The sequence below is a fragment of the Coptis chinensis genome, chromosome 6 (genome assembly GCF_015680905.1).
Source record: "Coptis chinensis isolate HL-2020 chromosome 6, ASM1568090v1, whole genome shotgun sequence".
In the NCBI taxonomy this organism is placed as follows: Eukaryota; Viridiplantae; Streptophyta; class Magnoliopsida; order Ranunculales; family Ranunculaceae; genus Coptis; species Coptis chinensis.
Window position 1 is genome coordinate 44,864,840 of NC_141461.1, and position 18,967 is coordinate 44,883,806.

At 36.9% G+C, this 18,967-nt stretch overlaps 1 protein-coding gene, 1 long non-coding RNA gene and 1 pseudogene across 15 annotated transcripts in view; 2 read left to right on the forward strand and 1 right to left on the reverse strand.

Moving 5' to 3' along the window:
• Positions 1-17,487, reverse strand: part of LOC147493172 (histidine--tRNA ligase, cytoplasmic-like) — a 30,385-nt gene extending 12,898 nt beyond the window's left edge. For 2 of the 12 annotated variants that reach the window (XM_086564277.1, XM_086564276.1), the window contains exons 1-3: positions 16,096-16,663; positions 15,827-15,961; positions 15,269-15,373 (exon numbers count right to left, since the gene is read on the reverse strand). In XM_086564277.1, the coding sequence (XP_086420403.1) occupies positions 15,269-15,373; positions 15,827-15,961; positions 16,096-16,293 (438 nt within the window). In that variant the 5' untranslated portion in view covers positions 16,294-16,663. The other 10 variants (XM_086564274.1, XM_086564275.1, XR_015197629.1 and 7 more) reach the window with 9 other exon arrangements.
• On the forward strand, positions 3,987-5,656 carry LOC147493173 (uncharacterized). 2 transcript variants are annotated; one of them, XR_015197631.1, is made up of 4 exons: positions 3,987-4,140; positions 4,217-5,051; positions 5,142-5,193; positions 5,341-5,656. It is a non-coding gene; the product is annotated as an uncharacterized LOC147493173 (long non-coding RNA). The 2 variants fall into 2 exon arrangements; XR_015197630.1 differs by having other exon boundaries at positions 5,142-5,656.
• LOC147493174 (uncharacterized) lies at positions 7,853-14,954 on the forward strand (annotated as a pseudogene). The gene is made up of 6 exons (XR_015198227.1): positions 7,853-7,966; positions 8,125-9,414; positions 9,596-9,677; positions 9,831-10,029; positions 10,491-10,559; positions 10,708-14,954. The product of XR_015198227.1 is annotated as an uncharacterized LOC147493174 (transcript).
• Positions 17,488-18,967: the final 1,480 nt, after the last annotated feature.

Consider the following 18,967-nt stretch of genomic DNA (forward strand, 5'->3'; position numbering starts at 1 on the left):
AGGAGCGTTTAATGTTTGGCTTGCTATTGCAAAGGATGGATTTAATCCACGTGGAGTTCATCTTCATCGGTTACGCTTGTTGGGCCTGTCATCACACGGTGCCTTATAATCTCCCACCATCCTTGTGTATGAAAGCAGAATTCCAAATGTTGTCTCGGTTAATTCGGGCGAAGGCACCGAGTCAAGACATTGATGTTTTTCTCGAGCCACCGTGATGAAGAGTTGAAGCAGTTGTGGGATCATGGAGTGCCCGCTTATGACATGTATAAAAAGGAACATTTCACGTTGAGAGCTATGTTGATGTGGGGGATTCACGACTTCCCGGCTTTTGGGAACTTATCCGGTTGTGTAACCCATGGATATAAAGCTTGTCCAAAGTGTGGTGACAATACTCCATCTCTTCATCTACCTATTAGCAAGAAAATTGTTTACACAAACTATAGGCAGTTTCTTAATAGTGATCACCCTTTTAGAGATGGGAAGTACTTGGGGCTCAAGACAGTGGAAGATGGTCTACCTCCAGAACCACTAAGAGGGGAAGAACTTCTAAAACATCTAGATTGTATCGACTTTGTAACTTGGAAAGACAAATGGAGGGCAAGTTTAAAAAGAGCCGAGGTAAATGTTGATGATAATGATGATGGTGGTGAACTTATGGGGCATGGTATAAGAAGCCAATCTTTTTGGTATGGAGTAATTGGATAGACCATGAAGTCCGCCATGTTCTTTGATGTGATGCATACCGAGAAGAATGTTGCAAAACATTTACTAAACACGATCCTTTCCTTGAGTAAAACAAAAGATACCGTGAAATGCACGCTGGAGGATATGAGGCTTTGGAATACACACGGTGGGGGTGGATGCAAATTGATTCAAACACGGGGAAAAAAAAGGTTAAGCCACATGCTTCTTTTGTTTTGGATAAGAATGAGAAAATGGATTTCTTAAAAACTTTGAAGTACTTAAAGCTCCCCTTCGTGTTTTTCTTCTAACTTGAGCAACATTGTTAGTCTCAATACACCTGGTTTGCTAACAATGAAGTCGCATGACTATCATGTCATCATGGAGTACTTATTACCTGTTTTACTTCAACATGCCTTTCCGAAACACCGGGACTTACGGAAAGCTATTCACCAGATAAGCTTATTCTTTAATTTATTGTGTTCGAAGGTCTTGATCAGAAAAGACATTCAAGAAGCCAAGTTGATGGTTGTCGAGGCATTGTGTGTGTTAGAGAAACACTTTCCGCCATCCTTTTTTGATATAAGCATCCACCATGTAGTGCATTTGGCAGATGAGGCTTTGCGTTGTGAACCTACCCAAGATCGGTGGATGTATCCGTTCGAACGGTAATTCACTTTTATTTCAATTGTTTGACTTCATTTGACGTGTTTTTTAACTTAAAATTTACATGTGTAAGTTTGGAATATTTGATTCCAATAGGTCGATGAAATAGTGTAAAGATATTCCTAGCAACAAACGATATGTTGAAGGTTCTATTGCAGAATCCTATCTTGTTGTTGAATCTGTTAGGTATGCCATGGAGTACATGTCTAATCCACGAGCCGGTAATCACAAATATAGTCAAGAAGTCTTTTTAGATGAAAATGGTGAGTACAGTGATGAAGGGCCTATCCTAGATGGTAAGGATGTGTTATTATCCCCTCATCAATTTGTACAGATATCGCCGACAGGCCGTTTTCGACTTGAAGTCGAAGAGCGTGATACATTCTACAGGTCTGAATTCTTTAATCCTTCACTATGTAGGCCTGGAACATGTTTTGTTATTATGGTTTTGTTATTATGTAGATACTTCTATTAAAGCATGAATGAATAAAATGCAGTGAGTATTGTGAGTCATTGCAATCCGGTTCACGATGCTAAAGGAAAAGGGATTGCAAAAACAGAGGTAGAGATACGCACAAATTTCATTGGATTGGTTATATAAGAAGGTATTAATTTTACAAAAACAATATAATTTAAAAATGCTAAGATAGTTCTCTTTACTAGTCATGTTTTTAAATTGTTTTCTTGTGTATTATTATAGTTGTTGGAGGACGATGCCACTAATTCTATGTTGTGGCGTTAGTCAAAGGGCCAACTAAAGCTAAGACATACAAGAAGTACGGCGTCAATGGTTTTGTCTTCTCTCCCAAGTCTCATGATGTTTTACCACCACCCAAGGCGATTGGTGTTTTCATGAGGGTTGTTACTTTTTTTCGCAAGTAGGAAAGACAAGAATCCCATTGATGCAACAACGATGTGGTATGGGGTCATTAAACGATAATCGAGGTAGACTATACCGACTTTCAAGAGGTGGTCTTTTATTGTGATTGGGTGAGGGTGGAAGACAAGACTAATGGTCGTAAAATCTGTCCAGACTCAAGCTTGGTGATGGTCAACCTCAACAAACTGAAAAGTTCAAGTAACTTTTTGGATGAGCCAGCCATTCTTGCTAGAGAGGCATATCAAGTGTTTTATTCACAAGATTTGAAACATCCTGATTGGTCAGTGGTTATACATTCTCCAAAGCGGTTAACTTGTCGAGTGGATGAGCTAGATGTACCAACTGACTTCCAATCTACTCTTGAAGACCAGCCCAATTTGAGACCCTTGCTAGAAAGACGACGTTAATTAATTGTCTAATATGTTAATATAACTTTTTGCTATGGATGTATCCATTTGTGTTTAGTTTTATATTGGGTGAGTCATGATTTTGTGCTGCAAGTTTGATGATTGTACACTGAAATTTATTTGATGGTTGTGCCTCAAAGTTGAATGTGATTTATTTTACGTTTTGAAGTGTAGTGATTTCACTTCAAGATTAACATATGCAATTACCCAATATATGCATCCATTATAATTGTCACTATTTGCGGGATATTTTAATGGAATCAAGTGGTCAATCATCGTCCTAGTGCCTTGCAGCCCCCCCCATCAGTCAAGCAACAACCCCAAAGAAGTCAAGCAACACCCCAAGAATATCCGAATCATCCGGAGCACCTTCATCGATTAAGGCTAAGATGCTTGTCTTGGTGTCTAGTAAGGGCACTGTTGTTGGTCCTTATGGGGCAAAATGGGCAACCCGCTTGGGGCATTTTATTCGAGTAACCATCCCATTGAATTACAAGGATTGGAGGCTTGTGAAACAATCCTTTAAGGATGCAGTGTGGGAAGCTTTGGCGGTAACATTCAATTCTTGTTAATAATGTTATCATTTTAACTTCACCAAAATGAATTTCTAACTATTAAAATTCTTGATAGGGTGAGTTTGAATATGATGTGCCCATGGCTTTGGCTTACAAACAACTTCGAGGGAGTTTTCCTCTAAATTCAGAATCGCAAAAAGCAACTATCTAAAAGAGATCATAAAGAAAGCCTTAAGCAAGAAGTCGCTATTGCCGCTTGTCCGGATGGTATGAATCCAACAATTTGGGCCGAAGTTTGTGACCCGTGAATTCAGACTGAAGTCGCACAAAGGAATGCAAAGAATGCATCAAATAGGAAAATGAACGCTATTGGTCATACTCTCGGGCGACAAAAAATATGCCCAAATACGTTACAATAAGGTACCGCCCTATCTCAATGTCTTTATTATTAGAAGTGGTCGTAGTATCATTTTATATATTTTTGTGTAGAAACAAAAGAACCCTAATGTCAAAGTACGCCGAGAGGACGATTATTAACCGTCCTTAACGCCGCGGATGGATCTGCTTTGGAGAGTGCTCGTGTAGCATATGTAAGTATTTATCTTTTCTACATTTAAATGTGTTGAGCTTGTTGTTATGTAAGTATATATATACATGGGTGTCCTTATTTGGTTGTGCTTGTTGTTTCGTGAACAAGTGAAGTTTGTTAAAGAAAGGAAAGCTATTGAAGCAAAAGCGCTGTGGGGAGAGGAAGATATCGACGAGGTCATAGACCTTGAAGGTGATGTACTAGTTGAAGTTTTGGGAAGGACAAAAAGGGCGACTCGTCTTTGTTGGCTCTCAAATCTCACCTGCACAAGTTGAACATGCTGCGGTTGGTGAGTACTTACTTGAAAAAGCATTGTCATCATCTGCTAGTGCTAGTCCCAACGTCGAGAAAGAGTTGGCTGAGGTTAAAGCTTCCATTACCAGTTTGACTAACTTATTGTTGGTGAGTTTGTAATTTCTACAATTAGGCATACATATAACTTGTATTTTTTCCTTACATGTGTTTTCTATTATCACAGGCTCACATTGCACCGGGAATTGTCCCCCCATAGTCTGCGATGAATACACCTCATGGTTCAAACTCACCACATCATCCATCTCCAATGTCTCCTCAAAATTTAGCTTCTCATTTTGATGCGACAAGTGCTCGTGTAGGATTGTCTGACCAGCCTAGAGTTACCCTATTGGATAGAGAAGGTAATGAAGTAGCTAAGGGGTTAGTGGTGACCGATCCTATGCACAAAGATGTTTGTCATGGCAGAAGAGTGCTTAGAGGTGAAAAAAAGATCAATATTGAGGAAGTGTTTATGGGTGATGCGTTACTCTATGATGGTCCCCAAGATGGAAATAAAACCCTTCATGGTTATGTTGCTGGAGGGTGGTTGATTTGGGCTGATGGGCGGTTGAAATATGATTAAGAATGGTTGATTAGTGCTAATCTTTTTGGACATATTGTTTAGCAAATCTTTTTGGACATATAATGACAAAAACATTAAGTATGGTTAATGTTCTAGTTATAATTTAACAATCCTTTTGGACATATGGGCTGACAAAAGAATTTAGTATGGTTAATGTTCTAGTTGTAATTATGTAATCTTTTTGGACATTGGATAAGGGTTCTAGTTGCAACTTGTTGAGCCTTTTTTGTATATATGTATATAATTTTCATTATTGTTGATTGTATTATATGTATGCTTGTTTGTTTTGCAGGTTTGTGAGCTTTCTAACCCCTTTTTAACTCCGCCAATGCAAACTTATGAAATTAAGTTTTTGCATTGCCGGTTCCCAGCCCGAATAAAGGAGGAGGAAGAAAGGGATCTCTTGGAAGTCTAGGGTTGGTGATCCATTTCAAAGGTAAACATGTCGTCTGGTTTTATTGGTATTTGTTCAGTATATAGACTGATCTTATATGGGAGATGACGATGTGTTCGGATTCGATCTTAGTGATGACCAACTGAGAACAACACTTAGGCACATGTCAAGCACGCCTTGTCAGGTATGTGAATTTGCACGTTCTCCTCTTCCTTGTGTTTGTGCCTGTGTATTCATGTTATGAGAATGCAATTTGGCTCTAATTAAGTTTATTTCCTTCATTTTTGCTGGGTGAATAATTCTAAACTCTACTATTGTGTGCTAACTGCAGGTTATATTTTCCATGGCTGATGAGTATGTGCCTGAATACGTTGATAAGAAAGCCGTAGTTGAAAGGTAGGGACACTTTTAGTTTATCATGTTTATCCAAACAAAAGAGCTAGAAAATTTAGTTTATGTACTATACTCGATGTCTCCACCAAATGTTATCGGACCTCGAGAGACACTAGACTGTGAATACACGCACAGAAAAACAACAAAAGTATTTTTAGTCATAAGCGCAAATTCATGATGCTTGTATGTCCTCTCCTCCATGTGTATCTCGACAAGTAATGATTAGTTTGATTGTTGGTCATTTGTAGATTGTGTAGAGCTCGGGAGGAGGAGCAGAGAAAGTTGAGATCGAGTGGGGAAATCATTCTCTATCTAATAGAGTTGAAGAAGCAGATGAAGGTCATAGTAAACTTCATTAAAAAGTGAGGGACCAAAAGGTTGGGATGATCCCGGAGCTAACTTCGATGTGCCGCTTTTATTCTTTTGTCATGTGTAGGGTTTAAAGGTTCTTGATATACTGTGGAAAACATTGCATCGGGAGCATGGAAAGCATTAGGCAATGCTTGGAAAGGGGCTCAAGCTTTGTTCATAAGTATGTTAAGCCTATATAACTTCGATGTTGTTGGTAGCAGTTTTTGTCAATTGCTTGTTTACTTTGCTCAAGAGAATAATGATATGAGTCCATATTTCACGACATGGATACTCACATATTGTCACAAAGAGTCATAAAAATCATATATATCTAAATTTAGTTGTTTTCAACGATGATGCCACTTGTTAGGAATTTTTATTTCATTTTATGTTCTATATCACAAACTTGGACTACGAGTTTTGTATATTTGAACAATGAATCCAGGCATTTTTTTCTCGATTGCTTCGTTTCCTTTCGAGTTATGGATTGTTTCAAAGGCTCATTCTTCTCACTTCCATGACCTAAACAATGATGAGGTAAATATTTGTTCTGATGCATAAATTTTGTGGGTCACTTGTTTCTCTAATTCATAGATATTAGGTGCCAAGAAACTACATAACACTATATTGGTAGTTTTTCCCCTCAACACTTCTTTAATTTTCTTTGTTTCATATAGTGATAACCTTGCTTCAAACTGCAGGAGCTTAAAGGTAGCATTCGCGTCTTCTGCAAAGTGCGACCCATGTTAGCGTGATGATGGTGCTAGTGTAGAAGCCTCGGTTATTTGTTATCCTACATCAACGGAGTCTTTGGGTCGGGGGCATAGACTTGTTACAAAATGGTAATTTAGGTATAGACAAATCTAGTCTTACCGCAGTTCAACTACACTTCGTATGTTTATTGAATGGGGTCTTATCGTGATTGAAACTTTGTATGAACATGTCATATTTTATTGTCTGCGGGGCAAAAAAACACCATTTTACTTTTGATAAAGTCTTTACACGACCAGTCTTCACAAGCAAGATGTTTTGTAGAAATCTCACGGCTTGTTCAGAGTGCCCCTGGATGGTTATAAGGCAAGTACATGCTTTGTTACTTGGTCTTATCTATGTTAACAATGATTACTTTGACGACGCTTTACACCTTGTTTGGATTCATTCTTTGATGTCAAAGAGTGTTCTCGAGCTTATATAAATGCTCATTTTGAGGTGATTAACATTTGTCTAATTTTTTCAGATATTTCAATGTAGTCAATCTCTTGTATCCCGTGGTTGGAAGTATAAAATGCAGGTTACATTTCCACTCTTCAAGTTTAAAGTCTTTACTGTATTACTCTTTTAACTAATCTAAATGTCTTGCCTAAATTTTCTTAGGCCTCAATGTTGGAAATATATAATGAAACAATTCGTGATTTGTTATCAACAAATCGGTGGTAGTGTGGACAATAGCACAGACCCGGTAGGCAATATACAATCAAACGTGACGTGAATCGAAATACACATGTTTCTTATATGACCGTGGTAGATGTCTGCAGTTTGAAAGAGGTTTCCTCTCTTCTCCACCAAGCTGCACAAAGCAGGTATTTTCTTGCATTTTATGATAGATGAAAATTTTTTTCCTCTCAACCTCCTCCTTCACACAAAACTTTTTTTCTTCTTCTTCTTTCTTTCTTTCGATCCAAAGCCACCACAACCATGTCCTCAAATCAATCATCCGACGTGGATTCCATCGCCGATGATCCCATGGACGCGGTTCCAACAAAGGGTTTGATGAAAACCGCTCACCAACTTTACTCACAACGGGTAATCCATGTCTCGATTTCTTTTTCCATATACTTCACGATACACCATCACAAGATTTAATCCAACGTCTAGAATTAGCATGGACTCATAATCCTTTAACAAGCATTAAAACTCGTTTCAATTTACGCATGGCGTTAGAGTCTTGGTAAGTCGATAAACAAGGGTTTTATGCGGTATTTGCATTGTGGTTACATGAACACCACCCTAAGACACTAGCTCTTAATGTTAGATGGTTTGCGGAATCCGGTATTTGAAAGATTTGCTTGAGATTTTGTATAGGATACTTGAAGGGTTAGATGTTGAAGGTGGCGAAAGAGGAGAGGAAAGATCATGTGGTGTATTGGAAGAGAGGGAAAAGGATTGAGAGAACAGAGGAAGTTACTATTTGGAAGAAAGGTGAAAGAGTTAAGGTGAATAAGAAAATTTGTAAGAATAGAAGTTTGAGTGGTTGTAAAAGAAAGGTTGAGAACCATTGTTGAAAGATTGGGTTAATGAGAATATGAAGAATCTTACTATTGAAGAGAAGAAGTAGAAAGGTGATAAGGATCGGGAGAAGTTGACTCGAAAGTGCTTAGAAAGAAAAAGACTACCGCTATGGGAGGAAAAAGCTCTTGCAAGGTATACTAATGATCCCAATTATCGGTTCTTGCATGATCAGATTTTCTCGCTGTTTTTCGAGTTGTTGAGTTCGGATATTAAGTGTTTGAAATCTGAAAAGTATGGTAAGGTTAGTTTGGCTGCGAAATGGTGTCCATCTCTTGATTCTTCCTATGATCGGTCGACTCTTATATGTGAGAGCATTGCGAAAAAAAGTTTTTCCAAGAGACTCGATCCGAGTATGAAGGGATTGTAGAAAGTCACTATGCTTTTAAAGTCCGTAATCGTCTGAGAAAACAAGTTCTCGTCCCTCTTCGTCAAGCTCTAGAACTTCCTGAGATTTACATGGCTGCAAACAAGTGGAACTCTCTTCCTTACAAAAGGGTGGCCTCTGTTGTTATGAAAATTTACAAGGGACTCTTCATGGAACATGACGAATCGCGATTCACTGAGTACCTTGAAGATGTGAAGAAGGGAAAAGCGAAAATCGCTGCTGGTGCATTGCTTCCACACGAGATTTTGGGCAAAGTGGTGGCTAGATATACATATGGTGGTGAAGAAGAAGAAGCCGAAAAACTTGACGAGGTTGCTGAGCTACAATGGAAGAGAATGGTAGAAGATCTTTCCGTTAAGGGCAAATTCAAAAATTGTCTTGCTGTCTGCGATGTGTCTGGTAGCATGGACGGGACTCCAATGGATGTATGTGTTGCCCTTGGGATTTTGCTTTTTGAATCGGGCTTAACACCCATGGAAAGGGAAGTTAATCACATTCAGTATGAGACCCACTCTTCAAACAATTAAAGGCGAAACGCTTGAAGAAAAGAAGCGGATTTGTCCGAGACATGGATTGGGGGCAAACACAGATTTCCAAAAGCCTTCGATTTAATCCTTGAAGTTCTTTGTAAAAGGAAAGTTGAAAGCATCCAAGATGGTTAAAAAGGTGTTTGTATTTAGTGATATGGAATTGATGAGGCTTACGCCAATGCACGGGAAACCGATTATGAAGCCATCATAAGGAAATTCAGTGAGCAGGGGTATGGTTCGATTTGTACCGGACATTGTTTTCTGGAATCTCGAGAGATTCAAGATCCACACCGATGAAAGAACACAAAAAGGAGCTGCACTTGTTAGTGGATATTCAAAAACTTGTTAACGTTGTTCCCGGGGATGATGGACAATTGAATCCGAGCTTATAATGGAATCGCCATCTCCGGAGAGGAATATAAGAAGTTAGTCGTGTTCGATTGATTCAAAGATCAAAGTAATGTTTCTTCTTATGTTTTTAAAAAAAAATAATAATAATCTTCAAATGAAAATGTTATATTTGTATTGGCATCTATCTTGTTCAAAAGCACAACCTTTTTATTCTAATAAGATTGGTTAAGTCATCTGTATAAGACCAGAAAAATATTTGTAAAACAAATTATGTATTTGTATTTCAGGTTTGTCGGGAAAACCCAAATGAATGAACAGTCCTCTAGAAGCCATTTTGTCTTCACATTACCAATTTATGGTGTTAATGAGGTATAGGTTTTTTTTATTGGGCATTTTTAAATTTCAAATAGTTTATGTAGTAACAAAACGTAGTCTTGTCTGATAGAGCACCGAACAACAAGTACATGGCATCTTAAATTTTATTGGGCATTTTTCCAGTGCTTTTAATTTTGTTATATGCAGGAGAAAGACAAGTGTTTGGGGAGCAGTTGTACCATTTTATCTGATGAGGCCGGTTGGTTGGGGTTATGGGGTTACTAGTCTGTGACTTCTTGATTCAGGGAAGCTATGAGGATCATGATCCTCAACTACCACTACTAGGGGGAAAACAAGTGAAACTGTAGCTTCGACAAACCTGGTCTGACTCTTCTAACTTATTAAAGTAAGCTCTTTTATATATAGTAAACTCTACAAATGTTTGTTGTGCATATTAGAGTAGAATTGCAATTGTTTTTTAAATGGGGGTTTTGTATGTGTAAATGCTGCCACAATCATTAAAACATGTTGTCAGAAGTTAAGAACTTAATTTTGCTGATTAGTCTCTCTTTAACTTGTACAACTTGTGAATGAGAAGGACTTAATTCTGATACTTCAAGCATAGATTACGTGTCTGATGAAGAATATTATGATGAGAGCATGTTTTCTACTCCACAATCTCAAGATTCACGTGTATCCAGGGCTAGCAGTTTCTCTAAGTATGATAGATGTCAGTCTCGATGGTTCAAATACATTTTCTCGTGGATAATGTGGCCTATAACATTGCATTATTAATGGTGTATTTTTTGTCATTTCCTTATGATTTTCTGTATCTCTTACAAGTTTCTAATATGAACCCTATCTCAGGTATCCATATGAAGCTATTAGTGTGGTTACTTCTGATGGATATGTTCTTCTTTTGGAAAGAATTCCACGGTATGAGAAGGAAAAAAAACTAATTCCTCTTTCCCCTCATTAGCCGTTAAACTCCAAAAGTATTTCTCTTTGAGTTTCATACTGAAATTTCGATAACAAAATTTCCTTGCATACATTATTGCCTGACACCCGTCACCACATGTTGTAGGCGTGATGCAAGGAAGGTTGTCTACTTACAACACAGAATAATGGATTCATCGATGGGGTGAGTTTCTATTCTATTTTTATTTCCTGAGTGCATTTTCTTTGTATCATTTTCTTGTTATGTTTTTTTAGGTATGGTTTGGGGCAGAAAACCCTTACCGTTTTATTAAATAAACGAAAAGAAAATTACAAGATAATAATTGGAAAAAGACTCGAGAGAATAAATTAATGATGTAATTGCAATATTACATAGTAAAGGCCTAAGCAGCTAGAGATTGAGCCGATCTAGAGAATGTATATTCTTTACTATATATATCAGTTAATAGCACAGGTATTTTTTTGGGTCAACTGGCTTATACAGCTACTTTCTACCAATTATGTTAAAACGATAAAACTTGTTTCAATGCACAATACTACGCTGTCATTGATCGTTCTGTTCCATAAAAATACTTCTTTCTGATGTTAAATATTATTTCTTATGAAACTTTTTTAATTTTCATTTTTCTTTTTCGCCATTTGGGTATCGAATGGAGTTGTTGGCTCTCCAAGCGTTTGCAGCGTTTGATCAAGGTACTATTACTTTGTTATACTTGGAGAATTAGTTTTTCGACTTGGCCAAGATTAAGATCAATGCACACTCACGGCTTAACCATACCAATGTTATAACTTTTAGAAGATGTTGGTCCCACAGATAGGTAACACAAATTCTCTAAATTCCAATTCAGGATGTGGAGAGATACCATTTAAGGGAGATTCATTGATAGTGAACAATGGCCTTTATATGAATGGATAATGCGGGGAGGTGTATAGCTAGGACCATCACTCACGGTCGCAATAAATCTTATCTTCATTATGTTTTTCCCGCCAAGAGCCTCACAAGTCCTAGATACTTTAGCCAACATCGGTCTTTTTTTCTTGTTTCTCTTCCTAGTCGGCATAGAATTAGACCCAAAGTCCTTACGTCAAACTTGGAAAGAAAGCCCTTGCCATTGCTATTGCAGGGGATCGTTGTACCATTTGCTTTAGGAATTGCAGATTCTTTTGCTCTCCATAAAATTATTTCCAATGGTGTGGACCATGCTTCATTTCTTGTCTTCATTGGCGTAGCTCTTTTATATCTTCCTCTTTTTAGCCCGTATACCAAAAAGGCGTGCTCTTTTCATTGGATACCATATTGCAATTTCATCTCATATACTACACTCTCATCACTTAATGAAAGTTTTGACAAAAGCCATGAACTCATTGAACCATGCGGTAGCGCCATTTCCCAAGGACTTGGATTCGGACTTCGGACTTGGTGTTGCAAAACCGTGATGGAGTTGGGTGTTATCTTTGTGTGATGGAGTTGGGTGTTACTGTGTGTGAAATGATGGAGCTTGGTGTTGCTTGAGACTTGCATAAACAAATTGGTATACATTGATAAGGTGTTGGGTGGGGGGGCGGATATATATCAAGTCGTTAGAGGTTAGTTTGAGGTTTATTTGCTTGGCTAAAGTGTTGGACTGTTGGTTGTCCTTAATCGATGTTGACAACTTCCTATGCTAATGAATTTTTTTATAGTAGCTACCATACAATACTTTGTTTTGGTGTTGTTACTTCTGTATATGTTTGGACGCGGTGAAAAAACTCTTTTGTAAAGGTGGCTCACATATAAAAGGGCCAGAGAAACCAATTTTTTTTTATACAATGAAAATTCGTTAGTAACGGATACGGAACCGTTAGCAATAAATTTTTTTTATACAAAGAAAATTCATTAGTAACGGATAGTAAACCGTTAGCAATAAAAATGTTTTATACAAACGGATATAAAACTGTTAGAAACAAAAATAAAGTGTCATTTATATCCGTTATTGACAAAGAATAAACAAATTTGGTAACCGTTACTAATAATTTCTAACGGATAGGTATCCGTTACTGAAATTAATTTTAGTGACACTTTATAACCGTTAGTAAATTTTGTAACGGATAATAAGCGTTACAGATATCCATTAGTAATATTTGTCACGCTTTTGTGTCAACGCAAAATAACCGTTACTAATATTTTTTGTAACGGATGAGTATCCGTTACAAATAGGCTATTATGGTGTAGTGCTCAAAAAACAAACTTTTGAAGCAAAACAGCTTCCCAAATGCTCAAGAAAAAATATGGAAGAGGCGAGCCTGCACACAAGCTTCACTCAACAACTATCCAGACCAAGGGAACACCCTAAATCCCAATAGGGAGAGTGGATCTTCAAATTTTTGAACAATCAATCCGATCCAACACTAGAGTTTCATATGAGAAGCTCCAAACCAAGCAAACCATAATCAAGAAGGAATGCTTAGAGGAAAGATCCGATTAGAAGTAAAATATGTGATAATCTTAGATTGAAACAACGAGTGCGAGGAAGGCTTTTGGAGAGAACCGTAAAAATCAAAAGTTATACCCTCTCGTCTATGAAGCAACCGACATCGTCCCCTAAGGGTGAAGTATCCATGTCCGATACGTGTCCGAAACGGATACGCCCTGATACGCATCTGATACGCGATTTGGAGTATCCGATTTTATAATTAATTTTTTAATTTCCGACACGCGGGGGATACGTGGGGGACAGTAATCTCACACATACAAGAAATTTTTTTGGAACTTCAACAAAAAAAAAACAAGTGAAATAAAATCCAAGTTAAGAAGAGATGCAAGAGAAGAAAGATGAAGTGAATTCAAGTTATACATGTAAGTTGTTTAATGTGTTTGAATTGGTCATTTTATGAAGTAAAATTACCATTTTAATTTGAATTTGGTGAAAAATGCTCAATTATATAATATTTATATAAATATTATTCAAACGTGTCCATGACATATCTGTGTCCTATATTTTTCGCGTATCCGTCTCGTGTCGTATCCGTGTCGCGTATCGGTATCCGTGCTTCCTAGTTTACTGTAAAGTGGACTTACACAATGAGTTAATAAGTGCTTTTTGGCAGAGACGATCCTACTACGGATATCATCTCCAAAAAAAATCAGCTAATTTCAATATGCCTAGACTTGTCAAAAATGTTTTAAGAAATTAAAAGATTGTGTGATGTGGACATGAGTCAGGTCCAATAGTCGAGTCAAGCCCATGGGTCGTGTGCATGTTGGATTGTGTGTGCAATTAGGAGTCTACTAGTTTAGTTGTTGCTTTATTGTTATTAGTATAAATAAGAGGCTTGTAGTTAGGGTTCCTCAGAGTTGATGTTTATGATTTGTGAAATTCAATAAAAGAGTTGTTTTTTGTTTGTTTAATTCAAGAGTAGATTGTAATAAACTGAAGCTTCCGCCAGTTTAAATCTACATTATTGTGGCTAGTTAATCAAATCACAAAGGTTAGGCTTTCCATTTAGCTAACTTTTTTGTGTAGATGATATCCATTGTCCACCAAAAATCAGACAATAATTCATTATGTAGGTCCACCTTTTTATAGGGGTGTCAGTCCGCGATGTCATTTAGGGGTGTGTAGGTGTAGGTCCTACACATAATTCGTATAGCTCATAATTCGTATAGCTCCTCTTATCCCTTCCCTTTGTTCTTTCACGATGTCTCTACATTTACTTTTTCAACTACTGTTATGCGTTAGAAATTCAGGGCTCAGGGCACCAAGCAGCAAAACATTTATTTGATAGCCACCTTTGACTACAAAATCCTCCATATTATTGGCAGTTCCTCAAGCAATAACTTATATATGGGTGGGGGCATGGGGCTCTATATTTAGTTGGGTTATACAAGCATATGAGTTTGTAAGGTACAAAGTTGTCCAACAACTAAAGCTGGAAGTATGTGGAGCAAAACCCGCCTTTTTTCTTGAATGGTATGAATTCTCATATCCACTCTTCTCCTTTCCCCCTCCATCTACTCGTTCTTACACTGCTTCTTCTCTTACCCTTGCCTTTATTGCTACGAATTAGATTACAAACTATATTAGCATTCCAAATTAAAGTAGTTTGTCTTGATGTCATCATCCACTAACTATATTAGCATTCCGAATTAAAGTAGTTTGTCTTGATGTCATCATCCATTAATTAACTCGGCTGGTCACACCCTGGTGGTTGTACCAGGAGGCCTTGGGTTGATACCCACTTACACCGGGTTGGGGGTTCTTCATTTCTTTAACAGCCGAGTCCAACTCATCAGCGGGAGTTACTTTGGGCAAGTTCATCGCATAGAAGTGCTACATGTTTGGTCCCTACATCATACCCCCAACACCACACAGACACACACAAACACAAATGTCCTCGTTTCTAAGCATTCTTTAATCATCTGTAAAACAAGTAGTGTATAACCATGTACATACTGTTGATGAGCAACTGTAACAGGTTACCCCTCCCCCCAAAAGCCCTCTTTTCTACCATGCTTGTTTTTTTTTTCGGTAAGTACTATAAATGGTTATAATCAAGTAGTTCCCAAAAAGTAGGAACCATGCAGTTCGATAAACAAATATAACTAATATAGGCATATTATTATACAACTCTGTAACTGTAGCATGCTTTTTGTCATGTATTGTGTGTGTGTGTGTGTGAGAGAGAGAGAGAGACAGAGAGAGGGAAACCTGCTTGCTGTCTTTTAAAAGCTGCTCCATTATAGTAAATACTCGTTCTATCCCAAGAGACACCAACAGCCGGGACCTGCTTCGAATTTTGAATATAACAGACATCTGTATTGTAATTATTTTTTATCCAAAAAAATATAACAGACGTCAACTACTAGAAGAATGAAAAAATAACAAAAATATACCAACAAGAGAAGAAGAAAACTTTTTCAAGCAATAAAAGAACAATTTACAAATCCAAAAATTACTTTAAGCATTATAATTCACCCTATGCAGTCTAATCTAATTAAGAAAATCAAGTAATACTTCTAAAGAAATTTTTTGTTAAGTAGCCACATTAAAAGTGATGTAATCAGGCTAAGGCACCACTATTTTTACTAAATTACTCTATCCAATTCAATTCCAACAGCATTAGTATCAAAACTTGCAGAGAAACAGAGTCGGTGCTACGTGATTTTGCATGTGTAATAAAAGATGGAACTGAACATCCTGTCAACAAGATGCATACAAGCAACTACTAAAATGTCATCCGCTTCTAAGTGGTATATGTATTCTCACCATCTCAATAGAAATCTGCTCAAAGGATTGCTTATCCAACTTGTCAATGCTTGAACATATAGTTCTGAATTTTTCAGGGGGAACGCCACATATCTCCAATATTCCATCCAGCAACTTCCGATGATTCAACTTTATCTATGAAAGCAAAGATAAAAAGAAAATATTTTATATGAACACACACTTTGAAGATTGTAAAGCTGAAATAAAAGTTTGAGTAACAATAGATGTACTATTCATATAGACCCTGTGAACCAGGTAAAAGAAACTACCTCATAGTCACCGATGTCTAACTCATCCAATTCAGTTAAGACTTTAACAACCTCAAAATCATGCCCCATCACTTCAAATTGACCAGCAATATCAAAGTCGCAATGATGAAATTTACGATATTGCCCCTTAGATGGATTATCCCTGCTGTATACTTTAGCTATTTGGTATCTTTTCAATGGGTTGCCACCATTGACCATTCATAGCTATGTATCTGGCAAATGGAACAGTTAGGTCATAGCGCATAGAACACAGCTCACCACCCTGAAAGCATGTAAATAATCAATTGCAAACTCATTACGAATACGACGAAAATCGAACAACTTTTAGTTGAAAACAAACAGAACAAAAAATGTTAAGCAGCTGTATCCCTATAACTACTAAAGAAATGTAAAGAGAGAGAACTTTATAGGTCAAGACTGCTTGTTAAGCAGGGAATTCAAAGGTTATAAAGGGCAGCCAAGTTTTGTGGTCAGTCCTTTGCAAGGTAAAAACATTCATTTAGACACAATCTCAACATGACACAACATCTGGTAAACATTTAATGTGGTGTGAGCCTGTATTGTATGAATTATGAAAACACCTTCAAAAATGAGGTTGTAAGCAACTAAGCGTGCAACCTCCATAAACTTCTTGAACTTTAGACTTTAAAGCACAAATGAATTATTAGTAAAATCTACTTTATTTAGTCAGTGTCCACACAAGTTTTCTTCTAGATTTTACAAAGAATTTCCTGAATTGGCCTTCAAAAAAATCAAAATTGTCAAGTTCATAAATAATTTAATGCACTCGGTAAAACAGAACTTTATTCGTAGAGTGTGAACATTTGACAGAGATAATCGTACTCCACCCAAAGAATACAGACTTCAATTCACCCACTATTAACTATTCCAACCCAAAAGCAACACGGCCAACACCCAAAGATGGAGAATTCAATTTGCCCAAACTCTCCTAAGTCAACAGTAACATATCAATAGTTCAATACTATATCCTAGTCTATGCATACAGAAGTATCATCGCTTTTAAGCTTCTCATACGCAAATGTCAAATCTCATATAATTGTTGAACATCCACATGCACTGGTGTCCTGATCTACAACATAGACAACGTTTCAGAGTGTTACTTCCTCTGTAAGACCTATACCAAATTGGGATAGCAATAAAGAAGAGAGCCAAAAAGAGTGACTGCTAGACTCTGTATCCGACACGGTGACCTATATGAGTAGGACATGGGGACACAACTAATTACTGAGAAAGCTATTACTATTCTTCCATGTTGTCAAAGGCGTAAGGCAGGGCGGTAGACCAGTTTCCAAACGCCTTGGCCGCCTAAGCACCACCCGGGCAGTGCCTTTGGCCAATCAAAAGGAGCAAACCTATGTTCCTACAGTACCATATAATACATGTCTACATCTCAATAAAAACATTTTTTGCAGTTTGTTTACTCTTATATTCTTATGGTAATAAATCATATTTCATAAACAAACACTAACAGTGTAGGATTTTCATACAAATTACAAATTAAATAATGGTAAATCATGTTTAGAATAGAATAGAAGGTCGAGAGTTTTTATTAAACTGTGGGTTTCTTTTTTGGGCTTAAGAGCTTTGGACTTAACTTTTAAGCTTTTTGGTGGGCTTTTATTTTTATTTTTTAAGTTGTTTGTACTTTTAACCACCTTTCCCGCCTTATAAACCACCCTGCCTTGCCAAAGGCGGCTGCTGCTGGTCAGGTCATGGGCGGACTTTGAAGCAAACGAAGTGTTGGTGTGAAAAACCTGCCCAAGCATGGTGTCTTTGACAGCATAGCTATTTTTTAGTTACACCACTAATTCTTGGGCCTCCGACCTTACAAAAGTGCCTCCTTAATTAACAATAAAAGTGGCATATCATCATGGAGTTGTAACTACGTTAATAGATCATTTTCTTAGTCTTTTAGGGTATAGAAGAAACACTAGTTTGAAATCATATGCACAATGTGTCCGACACGAGTGTCCATGTGTTTGTGTGTCCGACACGGATTTTTTAAAGAATCCATATTATTTAGCTTTTAACAAATACTAGTCATTTGGCCCGGCCTATGGCCGGACTTGCTACATAGATAGCTAATGACTCAAAAGCTTAAAATCTACTTAAATAAATAATATGTATATATTGATAGCTAATTCATTACTTATAATATATATGTATATTTTGTTTGAATGGTTTATATTATTCTAATTTTTTTTTAGAAAGGTTTTGATTCTATTTTTTGGGTTATTATTATCTTAAATAACATTTTTTATCATCCACATCTATATAAACTATCAAAATATAACGCAACAATCAAGAAATAGAACACTCAAAACATACCATATGTTTAAGCGATAACCAAATTATATTCATTGCCCACAATGTTCTTGTTGTTGAGTTGCACATAACCTATGTCATATCTAACTATGAGTCAATAAGCGAATATTGAGATATATAGAAATTTTATATCCAAAACATCAATGAGTAAATACTGAAATTTAACCAATAATAACAAAGCTCAAGTTGAGTCCAGTACAAAAGTTGGAGTCTCTATGAAAGCTCCAAAAAATTGAGTCAAGAGGGTATAACTATAATATATATCTAAGGATATCGGAATAACGTGAATCATAAATAATTTATTTTAATTATTCAAGAGGACCACCTAAAAACTACCTATATAACTTATTATTGAGTAAATTGATAGATGAATCAGAAGAATAAACGAAATGTTTGATAATAAATGATTTAATGACGCATTGAAATAAACATATTCTACTTTAACAATGCTTTTAGCCTTTTAGGAGTCATGCATCTTCATCGAATTTCATAATTTTGGCGTAGCTAGACTTAGGTACATGCATAA